The sequence below is a fragment of the Durio zibethinus genome, chromosome 25, assembly GCF_047325235.1.
Source record: "Durio zibethinus cultivar Kanyao isolate XHJ-2024 chromosome 25, ASM4732523v1, whole genome shotgun sequence".
Taxonomy (NCBI): Eukaryota; Viridiplantae; Streptophyta; class Magnoliopsida; order Malvales; family Malvaceae; genus Durio; species Durio zibethinus.
This window is the reverse complement of record NC_143186.1, coordinates 15,434,221-15,455,543: the sequence shown is the minus strand read 5'-3', so window position 1 is coordinate 15,455,543 and position 21,323 is coordinate 15,434,221. Positions and strand designations below refer to the sequence as shown.

Here is a 21,323-nt window from a genome sequence, read left to right as displayed (position 1 = left end):
AATAAGATATAACTGAGTCAATTGACATTTAAGAAAAAAAAAGAGTCAAGTTACTTAAAATTGATTATGAGTAATAAGTCAAATCAAATTAGTTTAAACTTAATCAGATTCTATTTAATTAATTTTTTATATATTTTTAAAGTAAATAATTAGAAAATGAAAGTAAATAATAAAGAGTAAATAATTAATAAAAACAAAAGTATTAATCAAATAAAAACTTATTATTTTCAAAAATTAGGTTTGATTCATTACATGCTTTTCTCCTTTCTTTTTTTTTTTTAACATTAAAAGAACTCTTTTTTTTTTTGCACGTACAAGAGAGTTAGAAAAACAAAGAATCGAACTTTAAATCTTAATTATTATAAAGAAGATAATAAACACGGGATTAAAGTTTGAGTTGTTCCGAATTCAATTTTTTTAAGTTACTATTTTGAATAAAACTTAATTAAAAGTGCTCAATTTTTTTCAATAAAGGCCCTTAATTTTTATTAACGTTGGATGTTAGGGGGTCAATCCCTTGATTTTTTTTCTCTAGTCTTTGTTTATTGATTTTTTTAATTCAAATATTCTCTCTCACTAGACTAAAAAAAAGGATGGTTCTTAACTAGAAAAAGTTAATGCTAATAAATAACAAAGAATAACTCACGTCATTAAGAATATTTGTAATAAAAAGAGTTAAATCAACTCTTGAAACGGAAATGTAACGAATTTTTTTGTCGTCCAAAGCACCTCTCCTTTGTTATGACCACCTATAAATAATTTTTTTCTTGCTAGAAAAGTCATTGGAAAAACATTGACCAAAATGGCAAGCTTCAAAATTTGTTCCATTGTGGTGATTTTATTAGTAACAAGTGGTGTATGCATAGCTATCGAGGAGGATGATATTATCAAAAAAAATAATTGTGAAATTGAAAACAAAATAAGTCAAAATTGTATTATGGAAGCTTTCACAAGTATTTTCATAATCGGGAGTGTGACTGATAAGTGTTGTCGTGAACTTCTAACATTAGGTAAAGTTTGTCATGCTGCGTTAGTAAAGATGACTCTTCAACTTCCTCAATTTAAAGACATTGAAGAATCGAAGGTTGTGGCAAAGAGTATCAAGACTTGGAATACCTGCGTTATAGTCACCAAGAGTGTTTCATCCTCTCCACCTTCCTAAAGGTTGGATTTATTTATCCAATAAAAAAGTTTATAGAACAATAATAAGGCACAAGTTTTTGTATGAACATTGTTTAACTTGTAATTTGTAAATTGCAAATCGTGCAATCTAAGAATGGAATATAAATTTACGAAGAAATTATATTGAATTAGGACATTATTTTATTTCCATTATTTATAGAAAATGGATACATTAAGATATAATGATTACTAGCAACAATAATCTTTTTACTTAAAAGTTTTTCTTGAATAGTTTCTATTAATTTTTTACTTTCCATTAACCCATTGAAGAAAATGCAGTACAAATTCTAGTTATAATAGTTATAGGTTCTTTTATATTTATATAAAAGAGGTCATAACTTGAAAAAAAAAAGAAGAGATTATATGTATTGAAACTTGAATCTCAAATCAGTTAAATTAAAAGTTAATCTTTGAATCAATAGTTATAAAGAAAAATGAAAAACTTAAAAGCAAAATCTAATTAAGGGTAAAGGATTTGAATCTCTTATCTACCTATATTATTTGATTTTCTATTGAGAATTTTGCAATAGTTCAAGTACCAATTATGTAATTAACCTAATCTATGACAATTATTTTTATTATAAAACCCAGTAAAAATATATACTTAAATTGAACACATGTATACATACACGACCGAAAATTAAAACTTGAGAAATAAACATTGAAAGCTTGTTCCTCTAAATTCACTGTACATATAAGAGAGTTTGTTTAAGCTTCCGTGAGTTTAATTTGGTTGGCGTTTGTATTAGTTTTTTCAAAAAATAAAAATAAAAAACAAATATAGCAGTACATGTATCAATTAAATAAAATATTAGATGATATTTGATACGGAGTCATCATTCAAAAATCATGACGAGCTACATATGATGATTAGATCATCATATTTGACGATAATAAAGTGATTTTAGATTCTCATAATTGATTAGATTTTTATTTTAGATGATGATTTAAATCTCATATCAAAAAGTAAAAATTTTTATCATTGAAGTGAATTCATATGAAAAATTAACTATCGTCACTATTACTCCTTTAATATGTAAGTTAATTTTTTTTATTCTTTCAAAACTGTATTATTTTGTATTATAAGTTTTTAGCTTTTCAAAATATTATTTATTGTATTGAATTAAAAAAATAGTTGTGTACTTTCTTTTAACTTTTTTCAATGTTATGAATAACATAAAATTTTGTTTTCTTTTTACTATAATTATTTTAAAAGATTTAATTTTATTTTCAACTTTAAATAATCAAGTTCTAAAAGTTATTTTATATACATTATTTACAGAAAATAGACATAATGATAATCAGAAACAATAATCCTCCTATTCAAAAGTTTTTCTTTAATTTACTTTAATCTTTGGTATCTATTAATTTTTTATTTTTGATTGGATCTCTAGTTTACTAGTGACTTTCACGTTGAAGAAAATGCAGTACAATAATCAAGTTCTAAAAGTTAATTTTTTTACAAAAAAAATTACAGTCTGAAGTATAATAAAGAAATTATAAATATTGAGATTCAAATTCTACATTTACTAGACTAAAATTAATCTTTGAATTTATAAATATATTTATAAAGAGAAATGAGAAACATAAAAGCTGTCAATAGAATCTAATTAAGGGTGAATCACTTGAATGCCTTATGCATTTGTATTTGATTTTATATTAAGAATTTTGCAATAATTCAAGTGACAAGTAATAATAATTTTTGTTATAAAAACAAGTAAAAATATATACTTAAATTAAACACATATATACATACACAATAGGAATTAGAACTTGAGAAGTATCCAATGAAAGCTTGTTCCTCTAAATTTAATATACATATACTCAACCATGGAAAATATATTAATGTGCTGAATTATCTAAATAATTTTCTATATATATTTTTGTGTGTGATTGGGAATTATGTTTAATTGTCATTTTCTCTTACCATTATCTGCTCTTGGACTTATAAAATGTTTTGCTTTTTCTTTTGGAAAATGCAAAACATGATTAATTCCCCATAGATATCCTCTCTTTGGCCTTGGCTACCTACAACCATATCCACATGTATGAAAATTTATCACATAAGCAAGGAAACAAAATGATTTTAAGAGACATAGACAGAAAATAATAGAGAATTATAATTTTCAAAATACATAATTTTGGAGAACCAACCTGTTTTTCCCAATTTATGAATATTGCAAATAGAGAAAGAAGGACAGTTTGCACAATTGAACCGGCTACAATTCCAATCCAAATGCCTCTTCCATTTAGATGTGACACAAATCCAAGTATAATTCCTACTGGCAATCCAATAAGATAAAATGCACCAAGATTTACATAGGCTCCTATATATTGCCATCCACATCCTTTAGCAACTCCTGGTGGAAAATATTAAAGAAAAATCAAATACATTATCTATCAACTAAAAACTATCTTGGCACTCGAACATTTGGCTCAATGATTACAATCTCAGCACTCTAACATTTGACTTAATGATTGTTGCATGATCATTTTGCTTAGAAAGCAGAATTCGAATCTCCTCTTTGCCACCTCTTTTTCTATTTAAAAATTATCATTAGGTTAAGAATGAAAGAGTGATGAGAAATTACTAACCAGAAAGAACAACTTGGATGCTATCAGTAACAAGTGAAATGCAAAGCAAAGGAGCCATCGCAGCAACATGGTTCACCACTGGCTTCTCATTGCTATAAGCATATCCTACAATGAGTCGACTGAAAAAGAGAGCTGTGCTCACAATGACTGCCTCTATGGTTGCCAGAGACATTCCAACCTTGACCGCCATTCGAGCTAGTTCAGGGTTAGCAGCTCCTAGTTCATTGGAAACTCGAGTGCTGCGGTTCTGTCAAAGCTTTGTTTTCAGGTTAATTACAGCAAACATTTGTAGAAGAAACAAGATATAACGAATACCTTGTTGCAGCACCGAAAGCATATGGTATAGTGAAGTGTAATGTTGATATTGTTAGGCTGATCAAAAAAATTAAAAGAAATTAGAATCATCGGTATGCAAAATTACAACCAATTTGTCAATGCAGGGGACCAAAATGGAAGCTTAACATATAGACAGTACCGATGTCTCTAGCTTTGGATTTGGTAAAAGTCCTGATAGCAGAGTTAGCAGCTCCATTGACCACCATTTCAGGCTTAATTGAAGGCAATGGAAAACATTTGTAAGAGAAAAAACATTAAAAGGAATAACGAGTATCAAAAACTAGTTTTAAAAGAACAGAACACTTACCAAACCATTATAGCTGAAGCAACACCGAGGCAAAAAAACTCAGCAACACCAAGAAAAGCATCCTTGAACAATGGTGAACGAGTTTTCTCACAAGTAGAGGAATACTTGACATAAATACCAAGCAATATGACATTCAACCAAGTCGATAAACTAGAGGCTATTGCTGCTCCAATATCTCCTAAATCGAATTTAAAAACAAGAGTCCAACGGACAGGTACATGGTAACACAGTATAAAAAAGGCACTTAAGAGCATTGGAAGAATCAAACTCTGCATTTGCAAATATCGTGTCAATGGTTTAAGGATCGCCCCTGCAAATAGTCCTGGGATTAACCACAGGGAATATTGGCGTGCTTTGTAGGAGATTTGTGTATCTTGGCCAACAAGAGGTAACAGTTTGTCCATGAATATCCATAGTATGCAAATTGGGGGGCAAATAAGGAAGAGGGAGATAATGGCACTGTAAGTATAGACTCCCAACTTTTTTGTATTGCTGTGATCCATAAGCTTGCTCGCATAGAGTTTCTAATCCACCAGCCATTCCTGACTACTTGGAATATAAAAAAATTTCATTTAGTTTTTGATCAGACTAACAGATTATGAGGATTGAGGAATCAAAACATTTGGAGCACACTAATTTTGATAGTCTCAAATTGCCTTTTGTATTGTAGTAATGAAAGCATCATTTTGGTCACTCGAAACTTTCAATTATTATCAAGTTATCCTACTAGTATTGGCATCTATCATTAAAATACTAATCAAAATCATCATGTGATTGCCGCATGTGATTGCTTGCACCTTGCTTAGATGTTGGTTAAGAAGAGAAAAAGGAAAGTTAAAAAAGAAAGAGCAGCTATACTGATCTGGAGTTCTGATGAGACAACAACTTTGGAAACATCAGTAATCAAAATCAGAGAAAATCTGGAGCTGAAAAATTTTGGAAACATCATGATCGAAGCAAATCCTGGAAGTCAAGTTGTCAGAATGATTATATTAATTATTAAGAATCATTTTTATGGGCTTTCAAGCATGTCCATATTTATGGTCAGTGGTTTCTTGGTATGATTCACCTATCAGTAAACATACCAGAGATGCTCGTAACTGTTGGATAAATGACCAAGAAAATTTGTTTTTCTGCGTATGTAGTTGCTTGGGTTATAATTGGTGTTTTTGCATGGTTTTTGGTTAAGAAAAGCATAGAAAAATAGCGGGAAAATTTGCATTTGGCATAAGAATGACTGGTAGGCTTGGGTTATTAGGGCAATTCATGTTCTGGCGTATAATTTAAGTTGCGTGTAATTGTTTGTAAAAATGCTTCAATTGTTTGCCTAATGTTTTAGAAATGAACTGCCAACGGTGTGAATTGGTGTTACTTATTTAAGGATTAATTAAAGTAAACACTTGCAATTCCTCTGTTTTTTTAAGACTAGAAAGCAACTATCAAAAGTTTGCCTAATACTGATGTGAGAGAGAATGTCTTTAAAATCGCTCAGAAAAGAATTAAAACTATGCAAAACCTGGAGATAACGCGTTATGAAAAAACAAAAATTTGAAACTCGAAACTTAATTCAGTTGGTTACCTACAACTTCTATCTTTTTTTTTTTTTAATTAAATCTCTACGCTGCAATTTCCTGTAAAACAAATTTTAGGGCATGGAAAGTTTCGCTCTTCATGAAAGTTTGAGTCCCCATCAATGGAGTTTGCTCTGTTTGCTTTTTGTCATAATTCAAGGTATAAATTGTCAAAAATGAGAAGTGAGAATGAAAACAATCCAACAGACGGATTCATTTCTTATTGACGGAGGAAGAAAGAGTACATACCAGAAGGCTGAAGCCAGTGAGATTGGTGAGGGATGTAGCCAAGGCAACGCTAGAGAGAGATAGCTGACCAAGATGTCCAACCATTATCACTGACGCAACTTGTAGAAGATATTGCAGGATTGTGGCCGCCATCATTGGCGCTGCTATGCGACTTCCCTTCTTCAGCTCTTCCACATATTCACTCCAACTCATTGCCCATTTCCTCTCTTTTCTCTCCACCATTTCGGCCATGGCTTTTTTCTTGAATCAAATTAGAGCTAGCCAAGCCAAACAAAAAAATAAATAAGCAATTAAAAATGTAAAATAGCATAAAAGTTGTTACCAATAAGTATAACTTTTTGGTTCAATCCAATTCCAAATAAGGAACATAGATGTGTCACCATACTAACGACCAAAAGTTGGCTTCCAATGCAGATGATATTACTTCTCTCTATTGCTTTCAAGAAAGAAACTTAATAATCAGTAAGTTATAAGAAAAATAACTTTAATTAGATTTTCATTCATTGAATTGGATTCGAAGATTTTCCTTGTCATTCTTTTTTTTTTCAGGTCCTTATTCTTAGAGTAGAATTTCTTCCGTCCTACGTTGATTCCTATCTTTTGGGATAGATTTATCTCATACTCTTAGGAATTTATAGTACATTTGCATGTAATGTTCTTTTATTATTCTTTACTAACTGTGGAATTATCATAACAGTTTTGGAGTCATTCGACAAATTTGAAAATGAAAAGAAAAATGGAGTTACCATAAATCTTTTTTGATTAGCTGTGATTGACCACCAATTAGACTTACCTTTTTAATAGAATTTTAAAATTAATTAAAATTTATTAAAAAGATAATTTTAAAATCTGTGAAATAGTTTGAGTCCGAGAGTAAATTACACGTAGGAAAAATTTAGCACCAAATAGTATCCATTAAAAATGATTCCAATTAATTATATGTTATCCATTAATCTTTACGAAAATGGTCTTGATTTCAATGTTTAGAAATAATCTCCTTGACTTCCTTTATTTATCAAAATTTTAGTTTTTTTTTAAATTTTTTTTCTTTATTATTATTCCATTTTTGTTTGAGAAAAATAAATTAAAATTCTTTATTAAAAAAACTCTCAAAATGTTTCAATATGTTGATAACATTAAAAAAAAAAATTTCACATAAGGATTTCTTAGGAATCATTATTTGGAATATCTTAAAATCCTACACTTAAGGGCTTGTGTTTATTTTCCAAAAATGGTGGTATGCATGCAACGCAAATAACTATATATCGATGAACATTTTATTTTCCCCAAAAAAATTATTATTTTTTGTTATTTTACACATTTTTTATAGAAGAAAATAAAAATTTTTATTGTATTGAAAATTTTTTATAAATACTTTAACACGCTGTTAATATTTAAAAAAATCTTCTTTCCTAAAAATTTCTTAGCCATCTCTACTTGCAATAACTTAGAATCTCATTATAGGACAAAGATTTCTTTTTCTTCATTTTATTTTTATTTATTTTTACCATTTTTAATTTTTTCCATATTTAAAATTACCAAAAGCTTAGAAATTATTTTTATTTTTTAGTATTTTTCAAAAAAATTAATATATAATTTTGGAAATTTGAAAATTAAAGCATGTGTAAACAAGAAAATAAATAACAAAAAAAAATAAAGCTATAAAAAATTGAAAAACATAAAAATTAAATAAACAAACCGGTTTGGGAGTGATTTGCTAGGGTTTGGTTTGGTTGGGATGAAGTAGCTTCAATTTGAAAGGGAAATAGATGGTTCATTAGTGGTCTAATTGGTTTGGCTGGTTTGGTATCGATTCGATTGTATCGATTGTATCGATCTTAAGGCTAAAATGAGAAGTGGTCACGGATCAAGTACACGGGTCAATGGGTTGGGTTAGGCTAACATGAGGATCCTCTTGGGTCCAAAACAACTTCATTTATATATATATATATATATATATATATATATATATAAAGGATAGCTCTTTTTTTTTTTATTTCATTTCCTTCTCCCCATCACAAAAAAAAAAGCCTTTTTTTCTCTTAAAAAACCCAAAGGTCGATTAGTGAATCTTAGAAACAATCATCGATTGTTGCACTTGCTGCTTTTGATGGTAAAAAATTGCCAAAAAGCCTAAAAAAAAAACTCATCTCGGTCTCTTTGTCCTCATTTTGGCATCTTTTTAAACAAAAACTAACACAAAAAATCCTAGATATAAGTAAATCCTCTGAGCTCAATCGTAAAAAACCTAAAATCTTTGCTTTTTTTTTTTTTGAGTTTGTTTCTTTAGGTGTTGGTTCCCTGTTCAAGGGGTTGTGTTTTTTTGTGTTTTGTGTTTGTTTTCCTATAGGCTAGGGAGGTTTTTTTTTTTTTTGCTTTTTTTTGTGCTTTTTGGTAAAGTTTCCCCTTTTTCCTCCAACCGCATCTTATTTGTGTGCTTAAAGTTTTAATTTATAAAGCTTCCTTGGGGGACATCCCCACATTTCCCTGCCATAATCCACACTACAATGGTAGTGGTGGCAGTGGGCAGTTGCACTTGGTAGTTCAAGTTAGGTGATGCAGGAACAATTTAGGTGGCTCAGGCAAATGAGTTGCCAATGATGTGCACGCCACCCATTGCCACCATACCCCTATTATCTTTTTTTTTTAAATTATTTTTATTTTAATACTATTTAACAAATAAAAATTAAACTAAAGCTAAATAAACAAAAATGGGCCCTCAAATAGGTTTTGTTTTAGGCCCTAGGCTAAATAAATTGAAATTGGGCCTTAGGCCCACAAAATTCGAGCTCACGAATGTCAACATCCCATTTGACCAAAATTAGGCTTCAACTGACACAATTCTAAATTGGATTTTGACTCACATAATCAAACTCGACAAAGCCCATTGAATTTAAAATTGAGGTCCAATTTAAAAAACTTAGATAAAATTAGGTGTTTATAACTATCCCTCTTTGTAAGTTGTTGAGAATCAAGAATAGGGTAAAGATAAAGATACAATTTTGTCCAGAGTCAAAAGATTTTTTTTGTTTTTTCATTGTTGTTGTTGTTTTTTTTTTAAAGCAAATCTAAAAGCTCCTCTAATTAGAGGCTAAATAACTTTCTAAAAATTTGAAAGGCTTCTTTAAACAGAGCCTTGATCACTTTTTGAAAATTTAAAAGGCTTCTTTAAACATATGCTCGATAACTTTTTAAAATTTAAAAGGATTCTCTAAATAGAAGTATGACAACTTTTTGAAAATTTAAAAGGTTCCTCTAAATAAATGCTCAACAACTTATTGAAAAATTTGAAAGGCTTTTCTAAATAGAAACTTGACAACTTTTTGAAAAATTTTAAAGACTCATTTAAGCAAAGGCTCAACAACTTTTGAAAATTTTAAAAGGCTCCTCTAAACAGAGTATCGATAACTTTTTGAAAAATTTTGGAGGCTCTTTTAAGTAGAAGCTCGATAACTTTTGAGAATTTAAAAGACTTTATTAAATAGAGGCTCAACAACTTTTGAAAATTTAAAAAGCTCCTCTAAGTACAGACTTGACAACTTTTGAGAATTTTAAAAGGTTTCTCTAAATAGAGACTCGATAGCTTTTTTAAAAAATTTGAAAGGTTTCTCTAAATAGAGGCTCAACAACTTTAAAATTCTCATATTTTCTTGAAATTGAGATCTTATCATTAAAAAAACATATTTCTCTCTTTTGAGGATTGAAGTCTCTTCTTTGGTCATTATCCTTACACAAAGGACAAAATCTTTTTTTTTATTAGGGAATGAAAAATCCTTATCCTCGTTATAACTTATGATCGTAAATGTTCATTGATGTATGTACCAAGTGCTCTAAATACAATCCATGTAATACAATCAAAATTATTCACTTTCAATTGTGGTAAAAAATTATTAAAATCTCTTGCCTTTTTGTACTTTGGTCATCAAAATTTTCAACAATTGTCATAGGACCAACAAGTTCTTAATGTTTGATCATTGCTTTTTTTCTCAATAATATTTTTTTTTCTTTTCTAGAAGTCTACAATATCAATGTCTTGTCATGCTCTTGTTGTCATTTTCTTCTTTCCTTTATCAACTTTTAAAAAGTAATGCTGGGATATTTTGTTATTAGTTTTTTTTCATCATTTTAAGTTCAAGACAAACGAAATGCAGTCACACGTTTCTCTTATTCATTTGTAAGGTGAACAAAGATAATGAATGGGATAAAGGAATGGATAGCCATTACTTTCAATGAAAAGTAAACACATTCTATCAAATAGATAATAAGTGCACAACAACAAAAGTGTTTGGGTAGGAACAAAAACACCCAAATAATGATTATAAGATAATCATGAATAAGTTATTCCTAGGTTTTTTCTCCAAAACTCAATCGGATGACATCTTATATCCTTCAAAGCTTGTCAAATCACATTTGCCCCTATGTTATGAGATCATCTAATGATGATGCCTTTTCTTTGAATCCAAGCCTCTTTTTCAATTTATGCCAAAATCAATGGCTTACCGAAAAAGGCTTTATTTACCATATATGGACCTTTCCAATTTGGTATCAATTTTTCTCAATTGTCATATTGATTTGGAATAATCTTTTTTAGCACTAAGTCTTATTCTCAAAAGTGATGAGGGTGGATTTTCTTATCATATGCTCTCATCACCCTCTTCTGACACAATTGATCGTGGTAAAGTGTTGTAAGCCTTTTTTCTTCAACGAGGTTCAATTACTTGTAATGAATCCAAACCTGTTTTGCTTCTTCTAGCTTAGTTTCCATAAAACTTTCAATAAGGAAATTTCCACTTCGACAGGTAGTACAACTTCCATTCCATGAACCAATGAAGTGGGATGGCCCTAGTAAATATTCAAACTAATGTACTATAAACATGCAAGGCAAAAGCTAGCTTCTCATGCTAATCTTTGTAAGTATTAGTCATCTTTTCCAAGATCCTTTTTATATTCTTGTTTACAACTTCTATTGTTTCATTCATCTTTGAATGATATAGTGTCACATTATGATGATGGATATTAAACTGAGCACACACTTTATTCATTATTTTTCTATTCAAGTTTTTGACATTGTCAGAAATAATCATCTCTGAACAAAAAATTTATAGAACAATAATATAACACAAGTTTTTCTATGAACATTGTTTTTCAATTTTCAATAAACTTAGTAACTTGCAAGATTTGTAATTTAACTTGCAATTTGTAAATTACAAATCTTGCAATTGAAGAATGGAATATAAAATTACAAAGAAATGATTGATTGAATTAGAACATTATTTTATATACATTATTTACAGAAAATAGATATAATGATAACCAGAAACAATAATCCTCTATTCAAAAGTTTTTCTTTAATTTACTTTAATCTTTGGTATCTATTAATTTTTTATTTTTGATTGGATCTCTAGTTTACTAGTGATTTTCCTGTTGAAGAAAATGTAGTACAATAATCAAGTTCAAAAAGTTAAATGTTTTACAAACAAATTTCAGTCTGAAGTATAATAAAAAAATTATCTGCTCTTGGACTTATAAAATGTTTTGCTTTTTCTTTTGGAAAATGCAAAAGATGATTAATTCCCCATAGATATCCTCTCTTTGGCCTTGGCTACCTACAACCATATCCACATGTATGAAAATTTATCACATAAGCAAGGAAACAAAATGATTTTAAGAGACATAGACAGAAAATAATAGAGAATTATAATTTTCAAAATACATAATTTTGGAGAACCAACCTGTTTTTCCCAATTTATGAATATTGCAAATAGAGAAAGAAGGACAGTTTGCACAATTGAACCGGCTACAATTCCAATCCAAAGGCCTCTTCCATTTAGATGTGACACAAATCCAAGTATAATTTCTACTGGCAATCCAATAAGATAAAATTCACCAAGATTTACATAGGCTCCTATATATTGCCATCCACATCCTTCAGCAACTCCTGGTGGAAAATATTAAAGAAAAATCAAATACATTATCTATCAACTAAAAACTATCTTGGCACTCGAACATTTGGCTCAATTATTACAATCTCGGCACTTGAACATTTGACTTGATGATTGTTGCATGATCTTTTTCGTTAGAAAGCAGAATTAGAATCTCTTCTTTGCCACCTTTTTTTTAAAATTATCATTAGGTTAAGAATGAAAGAGTGATGAGAAATTACTAACCAGAAAGAACAACTTGGATGCTATCAGTAACAAGTGAAATGCAAAGCAAAGGAGCCATTGCAGCAACATGGTTCACCACTGGCTTCTCATTGCTATAAGCATATATATATATATATATATATCACGTGTTGGCTTTAATTGAAAGGAAGGCATATATATTGTAAACGATCATCGTGAATGACATTAAAACTTTCTGCTTCTATTTTCGCCATTCTCTCTTCTTCTGCGCTATTCTCTCTATTCACGTTTCTCTGGTCTATTTCTGTCTCTTCTGTTCTTTTTCCTTCCTTCTGCAGTGTAGTTATTCTGTGACGTCTTCCTGCTACCTAAAGATTTCAGGTAATCTTTATCTTCTTTCTGAGTTATTCTCTTTCGTTTTATTTTAGTAGTTCATAATCTTGTCTTTTCTTTCTTTCTTTATATTTATGTTTTTTCTTTCTTTCTTTCTTGATATATGTCTTTTCTTTCTTTCTTCATATAGGATGCATCTTCTTGAGCTCAAACTTCTTATAAAAAAATTGCAGCACTACTGTTCTTCTACCTCTTTGATATCATTGTCCATTCCTTGTGAAGATAAAGAACATGTGACCAGTAGTTTGGAGAACAGGTTGGCTTTCATAACGGAAGAAAGAAGTAGAAATTCTTTTTCTCATACGCTGGAATTGTTAAAAAAAATTGAGGGGCCACTTCATCCAAATGGGCTCCTTCTTTATGCTGGAATTGGAAGAATGACAACGGAAAGTTTAGAGATGCCAATTTCCTTTTCCTATGTCCCTTTTAAAAGGGGTTTGAGATTAGATTCTAGTGTTCAAAGAGAGTTCAAGACTAAGTTTCTTCAAGATCTTTTAGATTCTGAAGATAGATATGGGTTTTTTCTGGTAGGATGGAACCGAATGGGTTTAACTACAGTTTCTGGTAATTTTGTGAGCTCTCTTCCTGATGTTCATCTTAGAGAAAGAATATTAATGCAGGGAGGTCATAGGCAGGTTGAGTATTTAGCTCAAACTTTCTTGGAAAATTTTTGGCTTATCGAGGCTCTTATGGGATGTACTTGGCTGATTTTTGGTTCGCCTTTCGATATTGACTCTGCCTTAATGGAGTGTTTGAAAATGTTGCCTGACAGGAGAACGCTACTGAAAATTTTTGCATCCAGAATTTTTAAGAAAGTTTTGAAAGAATGCAGTATAGTTTATGGAGGCCGATTTTCCTTTGATGAAGCTCTCAATCAGTCAGCTGATATCTTAGGGAATGATGTTATAGTTATTCAAAAGAGAATGCTAAAAGAATATCTTGAACTCGTAAGAAATAAGGATGCTAGTTGTGTGTTACACATCGAATCAATTATGAAACTATTGGAGTTGAATTTCTTAGGTGTTGTATTCTTATGGAATGAGTTAGATCTAGTAGCATTTGAGTTACAAGATATAACCACAGGGGCCAGAAAAATGGAGTACAAGAAGCAGGGAGAGGAGCTTGATATTCGCGGGAACTTTGTTATTATTAGTAAACAGTTGGTGCTTGAGCGAGTTCTTCAACTGTGTAGAACTCGGGATATTCAGTTGGTGTTAGCTGCTAAAGAACATCAAGAAGGTTCGATGTTCTATAGATCCCAACATGGAATTGGTGCCATTTTGAAGGCCAAGGAGGAGATATGCAAGCTGCTTGAAGAGGAAAAGGATGAGAAAGGCGCCTGATTACAATGGTACGTTTTGTAGATCATGGTTGCTCATACTTCTACTTGGTTTTGTACTTTTTGATGTTTGAATTTCCATTACTTTGAGCACATTTTCTGATTTTCATTAACCCTGCTTCTTTGATTTCTTTGCTGTTGCTTTGACTGGCAATAATTGCCTATGAATCTAATTGGGTTTCTCGCTTTATGTGTTGTATAAATTCTAAAAACTGTTACTTTGCCTCAGTAGAAAGTTGACCGCCCCTGGATACAACTTTTTCTTTTATACAAGTTTTAGTTTTTCAGCTTTGACTGCATGTTGCTGCTTTGACTTAGTATTTGGATAGGTGCTTTAATAAAAGAATAAAACAGTGCTAGAAGACATGTAAGATTGGGTGACAGGTCTATCATATCTTAACCAACAAAGAGTGCTACAAGGAATTTTATGGTGGTCATTCCTTCCTTTCTTTCCTAAATAATGTAAGTGAAAAAAACATATAATGATATAACCTATTCCATAAGAGATTCAATTACAAATGTCTGATTTGAGTTCTCTTTGAACTAAGACAAGTTTCTCTCACGCATTAGAGATTCGATCTTCTCCACATCTTCAAGTGTGTCAACTCCATGAGCCTCGTGATCAACCTTTATGACCTGCGGAAAAATAGGTGTGAATTAACATGATCATCCAAATTTATTACCAGCTTATCTATTTATGTTTTAATACAAAATTTTGGTATTTAATACCCAGAAAGACACACGATATACTATCCAATATTAGTTCAAATCACTTCAATTACAGCTTAAACGCAAATTGCTTCCACCGGCTACATGAATCAATTTTCTTCAATCTGGATAATTAAAGATAATTTACTTTTGCATGAGGTAAAAAATTAGCTGATTTTGCTGCAAATTTCAGGAAGGGTGTTCTGACTTCTAATATCTTTAGAAGATCAACTCACCTCACACTCATATTTGATGGAGCAATCTTCTGCTATGTGAGGGCAGCTCCATCATGAATATTAGTGACATAATGAGAGATTTAGCCTATGGCCTTTCGCCATGTGAATGTTTGCATGTGACACCAGGTTATATTTGGTAAGTAATATGAAACTACGAGATTAAGACAAGTGAATTTCAAAGTTTTAACAGCACATGACACGTTATCATCTCTCAAGTGTCATAAAGTGAAAACAATGGTCTAAATGTGATAAAGAACACAATGATTACATTCATGCAAAGTGGTAGACAAGGTTTAGTATAATTTTGTCTGACCGGCAGAAGGATTAAACAATGGTATATGATTTTTACCATAGCTTCATCTTATAGCCATTCTCAAGGACTTTTAGCTGTTCTAGATCTTCTTCAAGTTGCAGTGGAGTAGGCTGAAGCTTTGGATAAATTTTTAGAAACTCTGAATCATAGCTCTGTTCAGACATAAAATTCAGTAGCATCAATTAATTGAAGAAACAAAGGAAAAATAGATTTATTTTTAATTTTAAACAATAGCGAAATACCATCCCGATACCTGAATTCCAAGATGAAGCGAGTATAGATACTGTGGATTTCCTTTCGCTGATCTATATCAATTCAGTTGACAAATACATTAGCGCAAAATGCAAATGCAATTAAAACGAAAGATGTAACACTTAAAATACTCACGCACAAACACATAGAGATGCATAATCTTACTTGTTAAATGGAATCAGTCCTCTAGAGAATTAAATAGCATAGCCACGATTATCTACCACACATTTCACCCTATTTGGATCAAAAGCATTTTCAGGTTTCAAGAGGTGACAGCAGTGCTAAACACTGCATCTGGCGCTGCCTGCAACACAAATAGGCCACTTTGATACCGCATAAAACTACGAGAACTTGTACAAGGAACAAGATATATCACAGCAAAAAAAAAAAATGCAGATATCAACCTTAACTTTGACGCAATAGAACCAATATTGACTAACATACTTTACGAAACTCAGAATAACAAACCTGCAGAGCTTTAACAATTCCATCTGTTATCTCAGGTTCAATAAGAGGTTCATCCCCCTGAATATTCACAACAATGTCATACTTCTTCTCTAGCTTTTCAAGTGCTTCATAACATCTTTCAGTGCCTATGTTACCAAAGAATGGATCCACCATGTCAGCAAAGTGTAGAATGAAAATTAGCAACACGAACATGATGATAAACATGGCTCGCACCATTTCAACAAACTAGCATAAAATCTATATGCTTTTCATAAATCATTATTGCCAACATATATGTTTCATATGTCCATGAAAAACATAAATTTCCAAAATATATATCACATTATGCATTTTATTAGGCTTTAAACTTAATGCCTAAATTTCTAAATCATAATTATGTGATTATGTAAAACTAAAACGCCATAAGCATGCTAAACATATTTATCACACATAACATATGCTCTCAAAATAATTAAACTTAATTTCACATGTCACATTTTGCATAAGCATGATCCTATATAAAACCACTTTATCAAATAATGATATATAGGAACAAAGCAATATAACAAATTTACTGATCATGTTTATGACAATTATCTTCATGGATTCATATGACTAAACAATATTTAAAATATTCACAAATTCTCTTAAGTAAAAGATTTTTATCATCACAAAATGTAATATTTTAACAATTGGACAATCATCAACAAAATGTTCAATACCTAACGATTATGTCCAAGAAAACACCCATAACTTAATTAGACTCTAAATTACTTTTTATCACTTTTAATTAGAGCTACTTAATTTTTATCACCAAATCAACTTTAATCTCAAGACAAAAGAATGCAACTTTTTATATATGAGCAACAATCCATACAAATAGTAGTAGCTCATGATGTGTTATTTGTAATTAAACTAAAAAGTCTAAGTGTATCATCACAAACTCTCCTTTGAGTAAAGAATGTGACATGTTATTAGATATTTTTCATATGAAGCCAATATGAAAATATTCTTTCTTTTTTTTTTGAAAAATCTATCCCCTTTGGGCTGACAGACCTTTTAGACTAAATACCCTCAACCATGATTTTTCATGTCCACTTCAAATTACTAAACACAATAACTCCTTTTGGACAAACAATTGTATAAGGTAATTTGACAATACCCCATTCCTGCACATGAGAAAATCTTTCAAGTTTTAATAAGTGAGCCATTTTGGCAACCAAACACCTATATTAACCAGTTGTATATTCTCGTATTAGGAAATTTGGATTACCCATAATTTTAATTTGTGTACTTAACTAAGTATATGCATTTTGACCACGCATTGAATACTTAACTATGATATATATCTTTTTGGGTCATTAAATACTTAAAGAATTGGTCATTCTTGTGTGAGACATCAATAATTAATGTGTTTCTAGTTGGATCATTATAAATATTATCACTCCCTGTGAGATACTTAAATCGAATGTATCTCACTAGATCAAAATTAATTTATTACATTCAAATCGAGTGTCTTAAATGTTTTATAAATAAATATTCAATATCCAATAATTTATTCTTATGTACTATCTATCACAATATAAATTTCACAAATAAAAATGATGATACATACCCAATATAGTCATAGGACACATAAATTAGTGTAGGCAATATTATAAACTCCAACTATTCTAAATGAATAATTATTCAAAAATTATTTATTCATTAAATGAAATTACCAAATAAAATTATTAATTTGATATTGATTGTACCACATCATTATGGAGTTTAAATCTTATTTGCCTTTTGAAAATAAAGCATATTACATTTAGATGATAGTCTAAAAAATAAAAAAAAATTTTGCTAAATTCATTTAGTTATGCACCTAACTTTATGTCAAGAGTAGGTAAATTTTAAGCAACATATAGTGAGATTACATACCTCAAATAAACTCCCAACATATCAAAATATTTTATTATGAAATAAAATGTCAAAAAATATGTGCATAAAATATACTAATTACTAAATTACGCATAAATATAAAATAATAAATATTTCATACAATCAAAAAATTTGATAAAAATAATAGAAAAATCATAAATAAAATTCCAAATATGCCAGAAGAAACTGGAGTAAAATTGGACACTAGGCAAGCCCACACACCCCATAAAGGGTGTGAGCTTCTACTTTCCTCATTCTTATTCCACCACTTAGTTTTTCCCTCCAAATTATTAATAGCCTATTCAAGATAATTTCAATATAACAGTAATTAGTCAACCCATTTGAGACCACTTATCCCAAAACAATTAAGTTTAACAAGAATTAACTCAACTAAATTTGATAGTCTGCACTACTTTCACTAAAATGACCATATCTCAAGATATCCAACATGGAATTAAAATCTTTTTAATGCATTAGAAACTAGATTCGATAAGCTTTCTAACCATATATAGTCCATCTAGTGATTCCTTGTGGATTAATTATAATAATTTTTACAATCCACATTATATGCTGCAGCCATATAGCCTATATACCTTCTAATAAAAATTGCATATTTATTTCATAGGAGACTCAGAATTTAGTTCTATTTGTTTTGTTGGAAAGTAGAGTTAGTAAAACTTTCAAACATGTAGGACTCAATACATAATTCCTTATATAAAAATTAAGACGAATTTTGTAATTCTTCCCTGTTGCTGCTACCAGGAAGCTTGTACATCCTTAAATAAAAATTAAACTCCTCTTTATAGAAAATTCAAAATTCACTCTTGTTTATTTCATTGAAAAATAAATTCTGCAAACTTTCCAATGATATATAATAATCATAGCAATATTTAATCCCTTAATATAGAATATTACCTTAATCCATCACTGCAAATACCAGGGTTCATAAGAAATAGAAAATTTTCTTTCTAATCCCATCAAATTTCTATTTCCTATTTTTATAGCAATAAAATCACATTACTAAACTTTCTTAACACATTATTAGACCGTAATTAAAGTCTAATTGATTTGCCCAAACTAATCTTGAAGAGGGATAATGGATTTTATAAAATTTTAGGGTTTCTCGATTACAAATTACATCTCAAGACTTAACAATCAACATTATTTCTCTAAAATTAAAAGAAATTATTTACTCACCTCTGACAAACAATTTTCTTATAGATTTTGTTGTTACCTTTCACTTGGAATCCTTCAATTTATCTTTTCTATATTAGAAAGAGAGGAGAACTAAGCTTTTATTTTTCTTTCCATTAGTCATTAACTAAAAATAGTAGAATAAGTTAACCCTATTAAAAAAACTGGGTTATTTATTAATAAGTCCTATGCATTTCTCATTCTTTATTAAAGAGTCCCTCCACTTATAAAAATACTTAAAATAGTCCTTTTTTATGAGTTTACATCCTTCCCAACTTATAAAAAGTTTCATCCTCGAAACTTGATTTACCTTTATTTTTGAATAAGTGAGGATATCATTTCTTCATATCATCTTCCATTTCCCAAGTTGCTTTTATTGGTGTATGATTGCTCCATTGAACTTTTATAAAAGGAATAGTTCTGTGCCTCAAACTTGCTCTTTTTGATCAACTATTTGAATAAGATATTTCACGTATGTTAAATCCTCTTGAACTTCTAACCACATGGCTTGGGTCAAAGACATGTTTTCTCAACATGGACACATGAAACACATTGTGCACAATAGATAGCTAAGGGGGCAAGGCTATTCTATATGCAATTTCTCTCACTTTATTGAGAATGTCAAAATAGTCCTATATAACGTGGCTTAACTTTCCTCGCTTCCCAAACCATATAACACTTTTTGTGGGTGACACCTTTAAAAAGACATAATCCCTTTGTTGAAACTCCAACTCCCTTATCTTCTTGTCTATTCAACTATTTTAATGATCTTATGCTGCTTTAAGTCTCTCCCTAATAACCTTGATCTTTTTCATAATCAGTTGCACCATTTTTGGCCCAGAAGTTTTCTTTCCCTAATATCATCCTAACATAAAAGGGATCTATGTTTTCTATTGCATAAGGCTTCAAAAGGAGCCATCCTAATGCTAGATTGGTAACTGTTATTATAAACAAACTCTGCTAAAGGTAAATAATCATCCCAACTACCTTTTAGATCAATCATACATGCTTGAAGCATATCTTCTAGAATCTTATTTGTTCTTTCCATATGCCTACCTATCTAAGGGTGAAAAGTTAAACTCAATTTCAAATTTGTCCCCATAACTCATTGCAAGCTTACCCAAAATTTAAAGATAAATCTAGAGTCTCTATCTGACACAATACTCATTGGAACTCCATGTAATCAAACAATTTCATCAATGTACAATAGTGCTAGTTTATCAAGTGGAGTAGTTGACTTGATAGGTAGAAAATGAGCTGATTTAGTGAGTCTATCAATAACTACCTACATCGCATTATTCTCTTTCGATGACCTAGGCAATCCCATCATGAAATCCATAGTGATATGCTCTCATTTCCATTTCGGTATCTTTAAAGGTTGCAACAACCCTGATGGTCTTTAGGGCTCAGCCTTAATTAACTTGCTGACACATTAGATATTAGGACACAAACTAAGCTATTTTCCATTTCATGTTATTCCAGCAAAAACTTTCTTTCAAATCCTAATACATCTTGTAGATACCATTTTATTATTATTATTTTTATGTATTTATTATTTTTTTTTCTTTTTTTTTCCTTTTTTTGGCAGCGGTTCTGATAGTCACCTGTAAGTTGCCAATGGCTCTGGTAGCCACCGACAGCCATTCTGACAGTTGACGGCTACCCTAATCGTAGGTGATCAAAATCTTAGATTTTTTTGAGATTTTGATCTTTCTTTTGCTCTATAAATAAAGTTGCAAAAACACCATCAATAGGGAGATCTGGTTAAAAAAAAGGGTATTTTGTTACAAAAAACAAAAAAAATCCAAAAAAAATATAGTCCTCCCTATAGGGAGGAACCCAGCACTAGAGAAACTACTTGCAAAAGGCAAAAAAAGTATATCAATTTTAGTTAAAAAATTAAAACTTTGAGCCCTGTTCTACGCTGATCAAGGCTGTTTCTAGTAAAAAAAAAGCTCAAATCTGTGTTTAAAAAGTTGAAAGAAGTTTGTAAGTAAAATTTAAAATTTTTTGACAACCGACATGGTGACTGGATTTCACCACCGACGAAGAGCGCAACAGCCATCACAGCGGACGACCACCAACCCTTGATTTGGTTGAGAGAAAAAAAAAAGAGCATTTTTTTAGAGAAATGGAGGAAATGACAAAAAAAA

The 21,323-nt window shown here is 30.3% G+C and overlaps 1 protein-coding gene and 2 pseudogenes across 2 annotated transcripts; 1 reads left to right on the top strand and 2 right to left on the bottom strand.

Annotated features, from left to right (window-relative positions):
- Positions 1–2,875: 2,875 nt before the first annotated feature.
- Positions 2,876–6,510, bottom strand: LOC111318482 (protein DETOXIFICATION 12-like; annotated as a pseudogene). The gene is made up of 7 exons (XR_016333734.1): positions 6,241–6,510; positions 4,421–4,966; positions 4,253–4,325; positions 4,093–4,149; positions 3,778–4,024; positions 3,337–3,542; positions 2,876–3,210 (listed from the first exon to the last, which is right to left on the bottom strand). The product of XR_016333734.1 is annotated as a protein DETOXIFICATION 12-like (transcript).
- A 6,379-nt stretch (positions 6,511–12,889) lies between these two features.
- On the top strand, positions 12,890–14,101 carry LOC111276217 (eukaryotic peptide chain release factor subunit 1-3-like). Its single transcript, XM_022861996.2, has one exon. It carries the CDS (start codon positions 12,890–12,892, stop codon positions 14,099–14,101), a length of 1,212 nt encoding a protein of 403 aa, XP_022717731.2.
- A 500-nt stretch (positions 14,102–14,601) lies between these two features.
- Positions 14,602–16,227, bottom strand: LOC111276218 (3-deoxy-manno-octulosonate cytidylyltransferase, mitochondrial-like; annotated as a pseudogene).
- Between the last annotated feature and the right edge of the window lie 5,096 nt (positions 16,228–21,323).